The 12,386-nt window shown below is 42.7% G+C and overlaps 1 protein-coding gene across 2 annotated transcripts in view; it reads right to left on the bottom strand.

Moving 5' to 3' along the window:
• The window catches only part of LOC309530140 (parapinopsin-like), a 54,509-nt gene extending 42,542 nt beyond the window's left edge, over positions 1–11,967 (bottom strand). The window contains exons 1-2 of one of the 2 annotated variants that reach the window (XM_082218808.1): positions 11,797–11,967; positions 3,948–4,624 (exon numbers count right to left, since the gene is read on the bottom strand). In XM_082218808.1, coding sequence (XP_082074934.1) covers positions 3,948–4,284 — 337 coding nt within the window. In that variant the 5' untranslated portion in view covers positions 4,285–4,624; positions 11,797–11,967. Of the gene's footprint in view, positions 1–3,947; positions 4,625–11,605; positions 11,628–11,796 lie in introns of those variants that run through there. The other variant, XM_082218809.1, reaches the window with a different exon arrangement.
• Positions 11,968–12,386: the final 419 nt, after the last annotated feature.

Here is a 12,386-nt window from a genome sequence, read left to right as displayed (position 1 = left end):
CCGCCACTGTGCAGGGGTGAGAGCAGAGTTGTGGAGGCAGTGCTGCAGCAGAGCAGTGGAAGGGTAGCACTTCCTGTCCCACCTCAAGCAGCATAGTGGAACATGACGCCCCTGATTAAAGGGACCATCCACAGCTTCAAATAACTGTTACAGCAGCCACACCTTCTCGGGCTACATAAGATTTGTGTAACCCAATACAGAATACCAGCGCCGCCTTCTTCTTCTTCTTCTTCTTCTTCTTCTTCTTCTTCTTCTTCTTCTTCTTTGCTGCCCATAGCAGCCATTTTGTTCTAGAACGCATGACACTTAATATAAATACAGCCGTACCTTGGATCCCAAACACCTTGCGAGTCGAACGTTTTGGCTCCCGGACACCGTGAACCCAGAAGTCAGCGTTCCGGTTTGCGAATGTTCTTTGGAACCCAAATGTCCAACGCGGCTTCTGTGGCTTCCTGAATGTTTTGGAAGTCGAACGGACTTCCGGAACGGATTCCGTTCGACTTCCAAGGTACCACTGTATAAGAATACTGGCATCTCCTTTTCTTTTCTTTTCTTTTCTTTTCTTTTCTTTTCTTTTCTTTTCTTTTCTTTTCTTTTCTTTTCTTTTCTTTTCTTTTCTTTTCTTTTCTTTTCTTTTCTTTTCTTTTCTTTTCTTTTCTTTTCTTTTCTTTTCTTTTCTTTTCTTTTCTTTTCTTTTCTTTTCTTTTCTTTTCTTTTCTTTTCTTTTCTTTTCTTTTCTTTTCTTTTCTTTTCTTTTCTTTTCCACGAAAGAAAAAGTACTGCTTGTAGGCCACACAGAGAGCAGGAGAGTGTGATCAAGCAACCTAGCAGGAGGACAGGAAAAAGGGCTCCCATTCATTTGGTCTTTTGTTTTGTTACATAAGTGCAAAAGAGTTAGGTGGGAGTGACATACAAAGCAGCTGGGTATGAATCCCCATGCAGCTTTACAACTGGGGTTGCAATCCCAAGCACCTTTACTAAGAGAGAGAAAAGCCCCACTGAAAGCCGAGGAACTTTGCTTCCAAGTGAAGATACTGTTATAGATCTGTGAGTGCTAAATGCTTGGGCTTAATAGGATTTAATTAGAACTGGGAAACAGCCAGACCCAAATGTGTGCTGGGGGTAGTTAAGAGGTGTGGACCCGCTGATAAGCCTCAGTCATTTCCACATGTAAAAGCAGCAATGCAGGGTTTCAGACAGGAGTGTTTCCTAACCCTACCTAGAAATATCCGGGACTGTAGAATGTACCTGAACACTTCTGCATGCAAATAACATGACCTGCCACTGTGCTATTGTCCTTCACCCCTGTACTTATGTGACAGGAATGTTAAAAACAGCATGCAGAGAGAGGGCAAGTATGGAAGCCATAGGAATAGAACCTATCTATATACTATGCAACAACAGTCCTATTTCTGTTTGCTGAAAAGTAAGCCTCATTCATTTCAATAGGGTTTGATCCTCCTAGGTAAATGGGCATCATATCACAGCTCAAGGTAGTAGGGGAGGAGTTAAACCTCACTAGTAGCAACTGCTTCTTTCACAGATCTCTCTCTTCTCTCATAATAATTTATGCCCACAAAGAAAACAAACACCCTATAACATTCAGTATGAACCACACTTTCATTCATCTGACAGGTATGATATAGTTTGTTCAAGATGAAGAATATCAGGCAGAAGAATGCCAGGTAATTTGGAATTACGTGGCTGAGAATTTTCTCAAATTACCTTCTTCCTCTTGAAGCTGAATTGACAAGTGTGTCATGCTTTGATCTACAAAGACAGGTGTGTTGAGTGTCTTTCCTAGCATCAGTGGAAGTGGGCAGAAAAGAGGAACCAGGCATAAAATGCCTACATTTCTAGATAGCAAGTACAAATTAGTACAGACCAAATTGCAAGAGGTTATTGTTTGATGGCAGTGGATTAAAGAAAGTCTAATGGGCATGTGCTCCAAGAGGTCGACTTTAGATTACACATTAAGACAGGATGGCCTTCCCAGTGTAGCTGGATTGCAGTCCTCATCATCCCTGGCCATTAGCCATGCTGACAAGGGCTAGTGGGAGCTAGGGTCCAGCAACATCTGAGGGGGCCACCAGGTCACCACCATTGTTGAAAGAGGAGGGATACCAAGAATGGAAGAGAGGCAATTCAACATTCTTCATTTTCTTTGTTCATTCATGAGTTATATGTGCAAAGCGGGTGGGAACACAATACATACTCTTCAGTGACTTCTGTAAAAGAACTTAACCACCCTGTTCACACATTTTACAGGATATCTCTGACCTGGTGAATTCTGCTTCCAACCAAAGTCAGATGAGATGAATCTTTTGTGTTTTATTAACTGCTTTATTGTGCAAGGGCATTGGGCCAGAAGGTTGAACGGGAAACCTGCCTCATAACCAATGAAGCAAACATCTGTCTCCATAGAAGTCTTCCCTTTTGGTGTGAGAAGGACTGTTAATTTAATGGAAGATTATGGAAGCAGCCGTGACTAGCAGGACAAAATCAGTTCATAAGTCAGAGGGGAACCCATAATTTCTTACGAATAGGCTCCTTGCCACTTCCTGAACAGCAGGGGAGGGAGACTATAATAAGGATCTATTATCTTGCTGTTCTAACCATAGCTGTTGCTGTACCTGTACAAAGGCAGTCAGTTATGCTGCTATTATAGATTGATCTTAGCAATAAAGCTGTTGCTGTTGGGGAGATTGCTGTTGGAATAATGCATGAGGGGACTATGCAGGGTAGACCACCCTGCATGTGCCAACATGCAAAACTGTGTCTACTGATATATGCACACAAAGGTCCTCCATGGAAGGGTGACCCTGGCCCTGTCTTACAAACATGTATCAGTATGCAGACAGAGCCCTTTCACAGAATATCTGCATGTGTGTAGCAAAAATCTATGTGCATCATGTGCAGATGTTGGGGGTAGACAATGCACTCTTGTAGCCCATGCAATCTTATTACTACCACACAGTAATATTCTTTCAAAGTGTGGGTCTTCCTTATGTGGCTGCTAAAGCTGTGGAGAAACCATTGCTTCACCACATGATAAAAGGTAAAGGTAAAGGGACCCCTGACCATTAGGTCCAGTCGTGGCCGACTCTGGGGTTGCGGCGCTCATCTCGCTTTATTGGCCGAGGGAGCCGGCGTACAGCTTCCAGGTCATGTGGCCAGCATGACTAAGCCGCTTCTGGAGAACCAGAGCAGCACACGGAAACGCCGTTTACCTTCCCGCCGGAGCAGTACCTATTTATCTACTTGCACTTTGATGTGCTTTCGAACTGCTAGGTTGGCAGGAGCAGGGACCGAGCAACGGGAGCTCACCCCGAAGCGGGGATTCAATAAGTGTGTGATAATCAGCGAGAGAAAAACCATCCTGCCATTGGCTACTTGCAACCAGACACCTGCTTCATTGGTTCAACAGTCACCAAGCCGACATATTTCAGGACGAAACAAAATTGTGTGTGTTTTATTTGCCAATGGCAAGCAGTAAGCAGAATGCAAGTGCTTAAATCTTCACGTGTCCATGAAACCTTCCTTGCAACTCCAGCAGCACCAAAAAAAGCAAAACTATCTGAAACCCCAGAATGGGAATAATCTTTCCCCAAACCATCTGTGCTATGGAACACATAATTCAACCCTAAGATTATGATCAGGACAATTATGCCCAATAAAGATGTGTCATTCAGAGCTTAGAATAAAAATGTGGATTGAGCTACAAACATCTAACCAGCCTAGGAGAGAATAATGGTTAGTATTCATCTAAGTTTTACTCACAGTTAAACCTACTGAAATTGATGAACATGACTGAATTGGGTCCATTCATTTCAATGGGTCTGTTCTGAGTAATACTTGGTTGAATACCACCCAGGATTTATTTACGAATCTTCTTCTTGTAGAAATGGGTTACCAAAGCAGCGAAACGTAAGCTTCCAAACTCTTACCGAAACAGGAATTGACAAAGCCGTACCACCGGCAGCCATGCTCCCCTCCAATCCACTTGCCATAGATGTTGGATACGAAACTGAATGTGGTACCCGAAATGCACACCAACATATCGCTTGCACTGATGTTCAGCAGCAGCATGTTCACAGGGTTGCGCAGGGTTTTGAACTTGCAGAAGAGAATGAGGACGATCAAGTTATTCAAGAAGCCAAAAAGCAATATGAACCCAAGAAAAACTGCCACAATGGTGTGACCTGTTCTAGAGAGGCCAGTTCTTGGCTCATCTGTAGATGTGCTGAGGTTGACTGTCAAGTTGGCATTAATTTCTGACATCATAGTAAGTGAGATAATATTGAAGAACCTTATTTCCAGATCTACCAGCTTCTGAAGGCCGCCATCTTTCCATTACCAAGTTTGGGGGCTTTATTTAATCTGTCAATCTAATGTAGATGTTGCGTTGCTCACTTAGAAACACACTACACTGTTCCTCTCTGCCCCAACCTATTATCTGTGCAAAATAGAAGATATGAATCATTTCAACGTGTCCATGATAGCCCAAAGATAATACTTTTTTCAGAACAGCAGAGCTGTGGTTATGCCTTTTCTTCATCCCAGCTCCATAATATATTTTCATAACACTCTACTATGAAGCTTCTCTCATGATACTTCTGGCATCCTGTACACAAAGAGAGGAAAATATGTAAGCGTTGCAATCAAGGCAATAATTTTAAAGAAAGGCATTACATAATGTACAGTCATTACATAATTTCCCCATGTTATTACTCTTTCACCTTTTCCTGGGTGTTTGAGAGTTACTAGGATTCTACAGCTGTGGTTTATCAGGGCATAAAAGGGACCCCTGACCATTAGGTCCAGTCGTGACAGACTCTGGGGTTGCAGCGCTCATCTCGCTTTATTGGCCAAGAGAGCCAGAGTTTGTCCGCAGAGAGCTTCCGGGTCATGTGGCCAGCATGACTAAGCCACTTCTGGTGAACCAGAGCAGTACATGGAAATGCCGTTTAGCTTCCCGCCAGAGCGGTACCTATTTATCTACTTGCACTTGTGATTTCAAACTGCTAGGTTGGAAGGAACAGGGACCGAGCAACGGGAGCTCACCCAGTCGCGGGGATTCGAACCGCTGACCTTCTGATCGGCAAGCCCTAGGCTCTGTGGTTTAACCCACAGCGCCAGCCGTGTCCCTTTTATTAGGGCATAGTCACACACAAACACAGTACAGTTGTATCTTGGAAGTCGAAAAGAATCTGTTCTGGAAGTCTGTTCGACTTCCAAAATGTTCGAAAACCAAATCACTGCTTCTTCCTGCAGCCAATCAGAAGCTGCAGAAGCCCTGTCGGATGTTTGGGTTCCAAAAGTATGTTCGCAAACCGGAACAACCACTTCCGGGTTTGTGGCATTCGGGAGCCAAAACGTCTGAGTACCAAGGCGTTCGGGATCCAAGGTACGACTGTACTACAATGAGTTTTTGCTATGCCTCTAAATACAAATGGGGAAGATGTGGCTCTCTACATGTCATTAGACTCCAACTCATGAATGGCCAACCTGTGGGGCAGTACCACTTTCCAAATGCTGGCATTCTTGCCAATTACCCGGACAATGCAGGGACAGGGCAGGCTGGCAGCTAGGTCAGGGCTGGAGTGAGTTAGTAACACTTAGTTTCCATTGCGATCAATAGGAAAAGTTCGTCACAGCTAGCTTTTCAAATCACACAAATATCAATGAGACTGAAGTAGAACATACTTGCTTCAAGTCCAATCCCTTAAGTTCTTTGATTAAATTGTAATTGCTTAGTAGTCAACACAGAGAGTGGAAACAAAAGCAATTTGTAAAACAATAACATCGCAAACATATAATTAACAACTCCCACTCTTGTTCTAAATAAATCATCTTCTTCTTAAATAACACTGAGAGTTCAGAGAGTTCTCTTTTTTTGTACTACTTAAGAACAGATTACTGAAGAGAATGGAGTAAAATGTTTGATATTTTATAAATGAGTGCTTCTAAGGCAAGGTTTTGTCTCCTGTTCCTCTCTAATAGCACATTTTTCATTTCATGTACACAACACATTACAATAAAATGGAAATGGAACATTAAAGCAGGTTATGCTGAAGGCAGCTTAGGAGAGCATTCTTACAAGCTGCACTTTCTGAGAAGTTTGCTTAGATGGTGTTACTATTTTCCTAGTGCTTTGCAGTGTATTTAGTAGTGCATAGCTGCTATCTACATTTAGGAAATGCCATGATTTCTCCCCCACCCCCCGTCAATTAGGAAACACCAGCACAATAGTGGGGTGCACAGAGCAACCATGGCTGCTGCACAGTAGTATGTGAAACCCTTAGCTGGCTTACACCGTATGGTTCTCTGCCTCTGCTCTAACCTGACAAACAACGCAAGGTTTCCACAATCAAAATGGACTAGTATAGAATTGTGCAAAACTAAAACTGAACATTGCTTTTAAAAATAATGTCTTCTGGTCATTTAAGAAAGGAGGGGCTCTGCTTCTATGTAATGAATACTGAACACACTACTAAAATTAAATGGTGTGTCATCAATGAAATATGTAACATCTGTATCTTAAGTAGTGTTGCATCTGGAACAATACTAGAAAAAACCATTACCTATGACAGGCTTCCTCCAACTCGGTCCTCCAGATGTTTTTTTTTGGCCTACAACTCCCATGATCCCTAGCTAGCAGGACCAGTGGTGAGGGAGGATGGGAACTGTAGTCTCAAAACATCTGGAGTGCCAAGTTGGAGGAAGCCTGACCTACGACCTGTGTCTACACTAGGGTCTTATTGCATAAATAGGGCTCTATGTCTGTTGTTGTCCCATCTCCTCAATTAGGAGGTCCCCATCCACCATAAGTTCCCCAAACCCAAAACTTCATGTGGACATGCATGAAGGTATTTGTGGGTTTTGTTTTATAAAAGATGCATTTCTGAAATCCAAGGTTTTTTATATACCTGGTTTGCAGTAAAAAATAAAATAAAAAATGTGCATGTGTGACATTCCAAGCCAGGAAACCTTAGGTCCATTGTGGGCATGTATGCACATCTTATTTTTATTTCACTGCACAAAATGGCAGTATTAAAAAAAAATGTACACCACTCCTAGCCAGGTAAGGATTTGAAGCCACTCACATGAAAAGCTGCCACTTCCTTTTTTCTTTCCCCCTTTTTCAATTTCTGCCTCCTATACCTGCGATGGCAAGTTTTATTTTATTTTCTATCACAGCTGTTTCACACAAGAGAGCTGTTTTAAAAAGAAAAACACCAGAACTTGCCTTCAGCAATAACCAGTGGGAAAAGGCAGGCTGCATATTCTTCCTATAGGTCGATGGAAACAAAATAGAAGTTGATAGAAGGAACCCAGCGATAGGTCACCACCCATGTAAAAAGAAATAAATGACCCAGCGATACAATGTGTTCCACTGCATCCATAGTCAGGTGGTAACATGACATTTTATGTTGGATTTTCCTCCCTTATTGGATTATCTGTAGCTCAAGAAACCCCAAATTTATCCGGGAGAAAGTTCAGCCTACCACTTGGATAAGGACATTGTGTGGATGCCACAAAAGCAATAGAGAGACACAGAAGCAGCTTAAAATCTATGTCAAACTTCAGTTTGAATCATGATATGCTATCTCCACACACACATTTCAGCAAATTTCACCTATCAATCATATTCTATCCGATTTCAGTTAAACATATTTATTTATACTGAGTTATCTAGCAGTAATTAAAATGCAAATTTTAGGGTGCAAGTTAAGTATTTTAATTTCAAAATGGTTCTCTGGACATTTCCATGAATGCATGAAAAAAGGGGCTGCTAAATTTAGTAAAGGGGCTTGCTAAACCTGCAGGAGAGTAACAATTTTGAAAGTGTGCCTGGGAAGGATGGTTGTTTTGGTTGCACCTGTCCAATTTAAAAAGGGAAATGATTAACAAGATCTGAACAGAATTTCTAGGTGTCGTAAGATCCCAAATCCTAGCTATGCCCTGTATACTGCAAACTTTAACAACAGGAAAGCAGGTTAAATCTGAACATCTAAATGTTCCAGGTCAAAGAGGGGTGACATCTGTCAAGTTAAGAACAGCACAGAATTGCAAATAGCAAAGTGAAGTACACAAATTAAGGTCAAATGAACAAAAATGATGAAAGAAAAAATATTTATGATTTAGGGTGACCTCTGGTGTAACATTTTCCTTTATATCGGGGGCTCTTCACCAAGTTAATTGTCTTTCTTAAAAGAAATGTTTAGCCTTAAGCTCCTTACACGCATGTGCATATAAATGGAGCAAGTCTGAATTTATAGCAAATCTGTTCCTTGAGATTCCCAAGCGAGCTAAAGACCTAACTACATGATTGTGTTTAACAAATCCCTGATAGCCACTCATTTCTGCAAACAGCAGCTTTGGGGTGGGAGAAACAGCCTAAGCATTCCCACTCAGAAATAAATTATACAGAATTCAACAGGATTATTCCCGGGGACGTGAATTCAGGGTTGCAGGCTAAATTCTTCTGCCTGCCCGCATGCCACTTCTTTGTTCAAAATTGCCAGTTCCCAAAGTTGTTTCTGCTTAGAAATTGCGTTATTTTTGTGGGTTCCTGGTTATTAAACTGATGAGAAACAGGAAAAAGTCCCCACACCCCACAGTTTTAATCCAATATCCATTTTAAAAAAAGCTTTAAAAAGAAGTCTCTCCCCCCAAAAAGGCTCCCCCCCCCACCTCTTAGACCTCACTCACACCTTCTGCTTTCAGAATACACAGTTACTCTACACTCTTGTGAACTAAAATCAAGCTAGTAGCACCAGGGACCAACAGGTCCAGAGAACCTCTTCATTTTGAGCATTCATATTGATTCATTTGTGGGGAGGTCAGATCACCTGGCGCCAATGCCAAGCGCAATCCTATATTTTCAGTTGCATTTCTCTCTCACTTTCCTTACAGCACCAAGTCTGAATTTTCAGGGGGGGGAAAGCAGGTTTGTCACGCAACAAGGCAACAAAGAATGACTTCGTTGCACAAGGCAACCAAGAATCAACTAGAATGGCGGATTTGCTGGCTGGGATTCGAGACCACCTGAGAACAGCAGCAATCCGGAAGCTCGAGCTTGCAGAAATAAGCTTTGCAACGCTAATGAGTGGACTGGATACCTAACGGGTTCATTTGCAATTATGAGGGAAGTGTCCCTGTTGCTCCCCCCTCCCCTCCCTTCCTTCTTTGATTTGAGCATTTGCTTCAGAGAGACTCTGTCGCCTAATCCTCCCCAAGACCAACAGGATGCTCTGAAGCATTTCAAGGGACTTTAGCTCTCATCAGCAGCTCCAGAGTATGAATGCCTTTTGCGTGAAAACACACACACACACACACACACACACACACACACCCTCTCCGCATCCTGAGTTGCTGCTATCTGTGTAGAAGAACCAACAGCGTCAATTCCAAAAGTATCAGGAGAGATTTTTAAAAATTGGAGAAAGTGCAGGTCTTAACATTAACAAAGATAAAACCAAGCTCCTGGTAAAAAAACACACCATGAACGATGAGAGTAAAAATACATTACAAAATATATCAGGTCTAAAGACTGACAAGAAGGTTAAGTATTTAGGTGTATGGTTAACAGCGAAGAATATAAATCTATATAAAGATAACTATTTGAAAACCTGGGAGGACATTAAAAGAAATTTGCAAATATGGGGTAGAATGAAACTTTCGTTGCTGGGCAGAGTGTTAACCATAAAGAGGAATGTATTACCAAGAATGTATTACCAAGATTGCTTCAACAAATGGCAAAAAGATATTTCTGAATATATCTGGCAAGGGAAAAATTGAGAATAAAATATAAAATACTGACAAACACGAAAGATAGAGGTTTCTCCCTGCCGGATATGAGATTATATTATGAAGCATCTTGTCTGTATTGGTTGAAGGAATGGTTGCTATTGAAGAATCTGCATATTTTAGATTTAGAAGGTCACAATAATATTTTTGATTGGCACACTTATTTGTGGTATGAAAAGGTGAAAGTACATAAAGGTTTTACAAACCGTATAATTAAGAAAAAATTGTATAGAATATGGGACAAATATAAAAATGTATTGGAAACTAAAATACCACTTTGGCTTTCACCTTAGAAGCCACAGCGGTGAAAAGGAAAAATATTACGGAAAGTTGGTCGACATAGAAATTTATTAAGAGAGCAGGGTGGAGAATTTAAATTAAAAGTGTTTAAGGAACTACCAGGAATGTTAACAACATGGTGATAATATCATCATTTGAATGAAATATTTTAAAAGGATATGAATCAGGGGTTTGGGTAACAACTATCACAATTAGAGACCTGTTAAATTGTAATGTTAAAGTGATGTCTAAAATGTGCAAGATGTTATTGGAATGGGAGACAAAGGATGAACAAATGAAATCTTCAATGCTACACTGGGCAATAGATGTTGGTCATAATATAGAAAATGGGAGCATGGGAATGATTATAAAATACGGATATAAAATTTACAGCATGTTATAGTTTAAGAGAAAATTATATGAAAATGCAATATAGATGGTATTTAACACCCATTAGATTGGCAAAAAATGTAAGCATCAGAGTCAAATAAGTGTTGGAAATGTAAAGAGAAAGAAGGCACCTTTTTCACACGTGGTGGCCTTGCAATAACGTTAAAGCCTACTGGGAAATGATATATAATGAATTGAAAAAGATGTTTAAGATAACATTCGTAAAAAAAAACCAGAAATTTTTCTCTTGGGAATTGTACGATTAGAACTACCCAAACAGTATAGAAACTTATTTATGTATGCAACTACAGCTGCAAGAATGTTATCTGCCCAAAAGTGGAGGGATGAAGAGGTCCCAACAAAAGAAGACTCGATGCAGAATCTAATGGAGTATGAAGAAATGGCGAGACTTACCAGAATAATAAGAAATCAAGACAATAAACTTTTTAGAAAGGAATGGAAGTGGTTTGTTGAGTATTTACAAACTGTAAACAGTTCAAGACATTGGCAGGATAACTGTAAAAACCTGCAGCTTTAAAAACATATATATCAGAACAGACGAATAAAAGAATAAGTTTAGGTAATTTGGAGTATGCAGGAAAGGATGAAAATGTAAAGAACTGCAAAAAGTGGGGGACGGGAGTAGAAAATTGAAAATGTTTAAAGTTGGCAAAATAATTGTTGTAATGTATATAAATGAAAATTATATTTATATAAAGAGTTGCTGCCCCAGCCGCTTTCCCACTACATGTCTGTGTGTGTGTGTGTGTGTGTGTTATTGGAATTATTATCCTTGTCTCCATATATATATATTGGGGGAGTGTAAGACCCCTCAAGTCCCTAGACGTTGGCTCCTATGGTGCAGACATGAAGTGGGATATATATATATGGAGGCTCCCCCCCCCCGCCCCCCGTTGATGCGCATTGCCACTCATATGGTATGCCCCGTCTTGTAATCAGTTATGTGGATCGGGTCTTACCTGTGCCCCCCCATACTTTATTGGCACCTCCCGTCTGCGCGACGCGTCAAGGGAATCGCAATCAGCACGCGAGGAAACCCCGGCAGCCTTTCCCACCCGGGACCCCCTTTAAGGGAGACGCGCGAAAGCTTCCCACGTCTCACCCCTCACTCGAAAGAAACCAAGCCGACGGTCGAGAAGGAACTGTGGCGCGGCGCGTCCCGCCCGGGGGTGAGTCGTGTCCCACCCGCTCCGCGGCGGAGCTCCGCGGGAAGCGCGCCTCCAGGGCTCTCGCCGCCCACAGCGCCCGGACGGAGCGGCCGCTCGGAGAGGACGCGCGCCGCTTCTCGCTCACCTGCTGCTGCTGCTTCGGAGAGTCCGGGCTTCCCTCCGCGCTCGGGCTCGCTGAGGTAAGGGATTTGGGCGCTTGGCGAGCCGTTTCCCCTTCCTTCGCTTCCCGCCAGCCACAACTTCCAGCTCTATCGGCGCCCTCCGCCCCCTCAAGTCCGCCCGCGCGCTTCCCTCAGCCCTGATTTTTGGGGCGGGGAAGCGACGGGAGGCGGGGTCTTCTCGGCGCTGCCCGCCCGCCTCTTTCTGGCGAAGGGACGCTGGTTGGAGGCGAGCTCGCTGGCGCAACAGGGGCCGCGCTCTGACTCCGCGCGGGAATCTTTGGGGAGCTCAGGGGAGCTCTAGAAAGTATGCGAGCGGGGCTTTGCGCAGGTGCGGGCGGGGGGGGGCGGTTTGTCCTACCTGCGCGGCCGGAGGTATGGGGAGAGAGCTGCTGAAGTCAGGGGCTGCTTTGCGGGCTGCCGGGCTGCGTGTACTTGAGATCTATAGAAAACACATTGTTTCTCCCAAAGAATCCGGCGGAACTGTAGTTTAAAGGGACTGGGAATTATAGCTCTATGATGAGTTAGCTACGTTTCTCCAGATTCTTTGGAGGAA

Source organism: Podarcis vaucheri (assembly GCF_965113315.1).
Source record: "Podarcis vaucheri genome assembly, chromosome: 4".
NCBI lineage: Eukaryota > Metazoa > Chordata > Lepidosauria > Squamata > Lacertidae > Podarcis > Podarcis vaucheri.
This window is presented reverse-complemented; position numbering and strand designations above follow the sequence as displayed.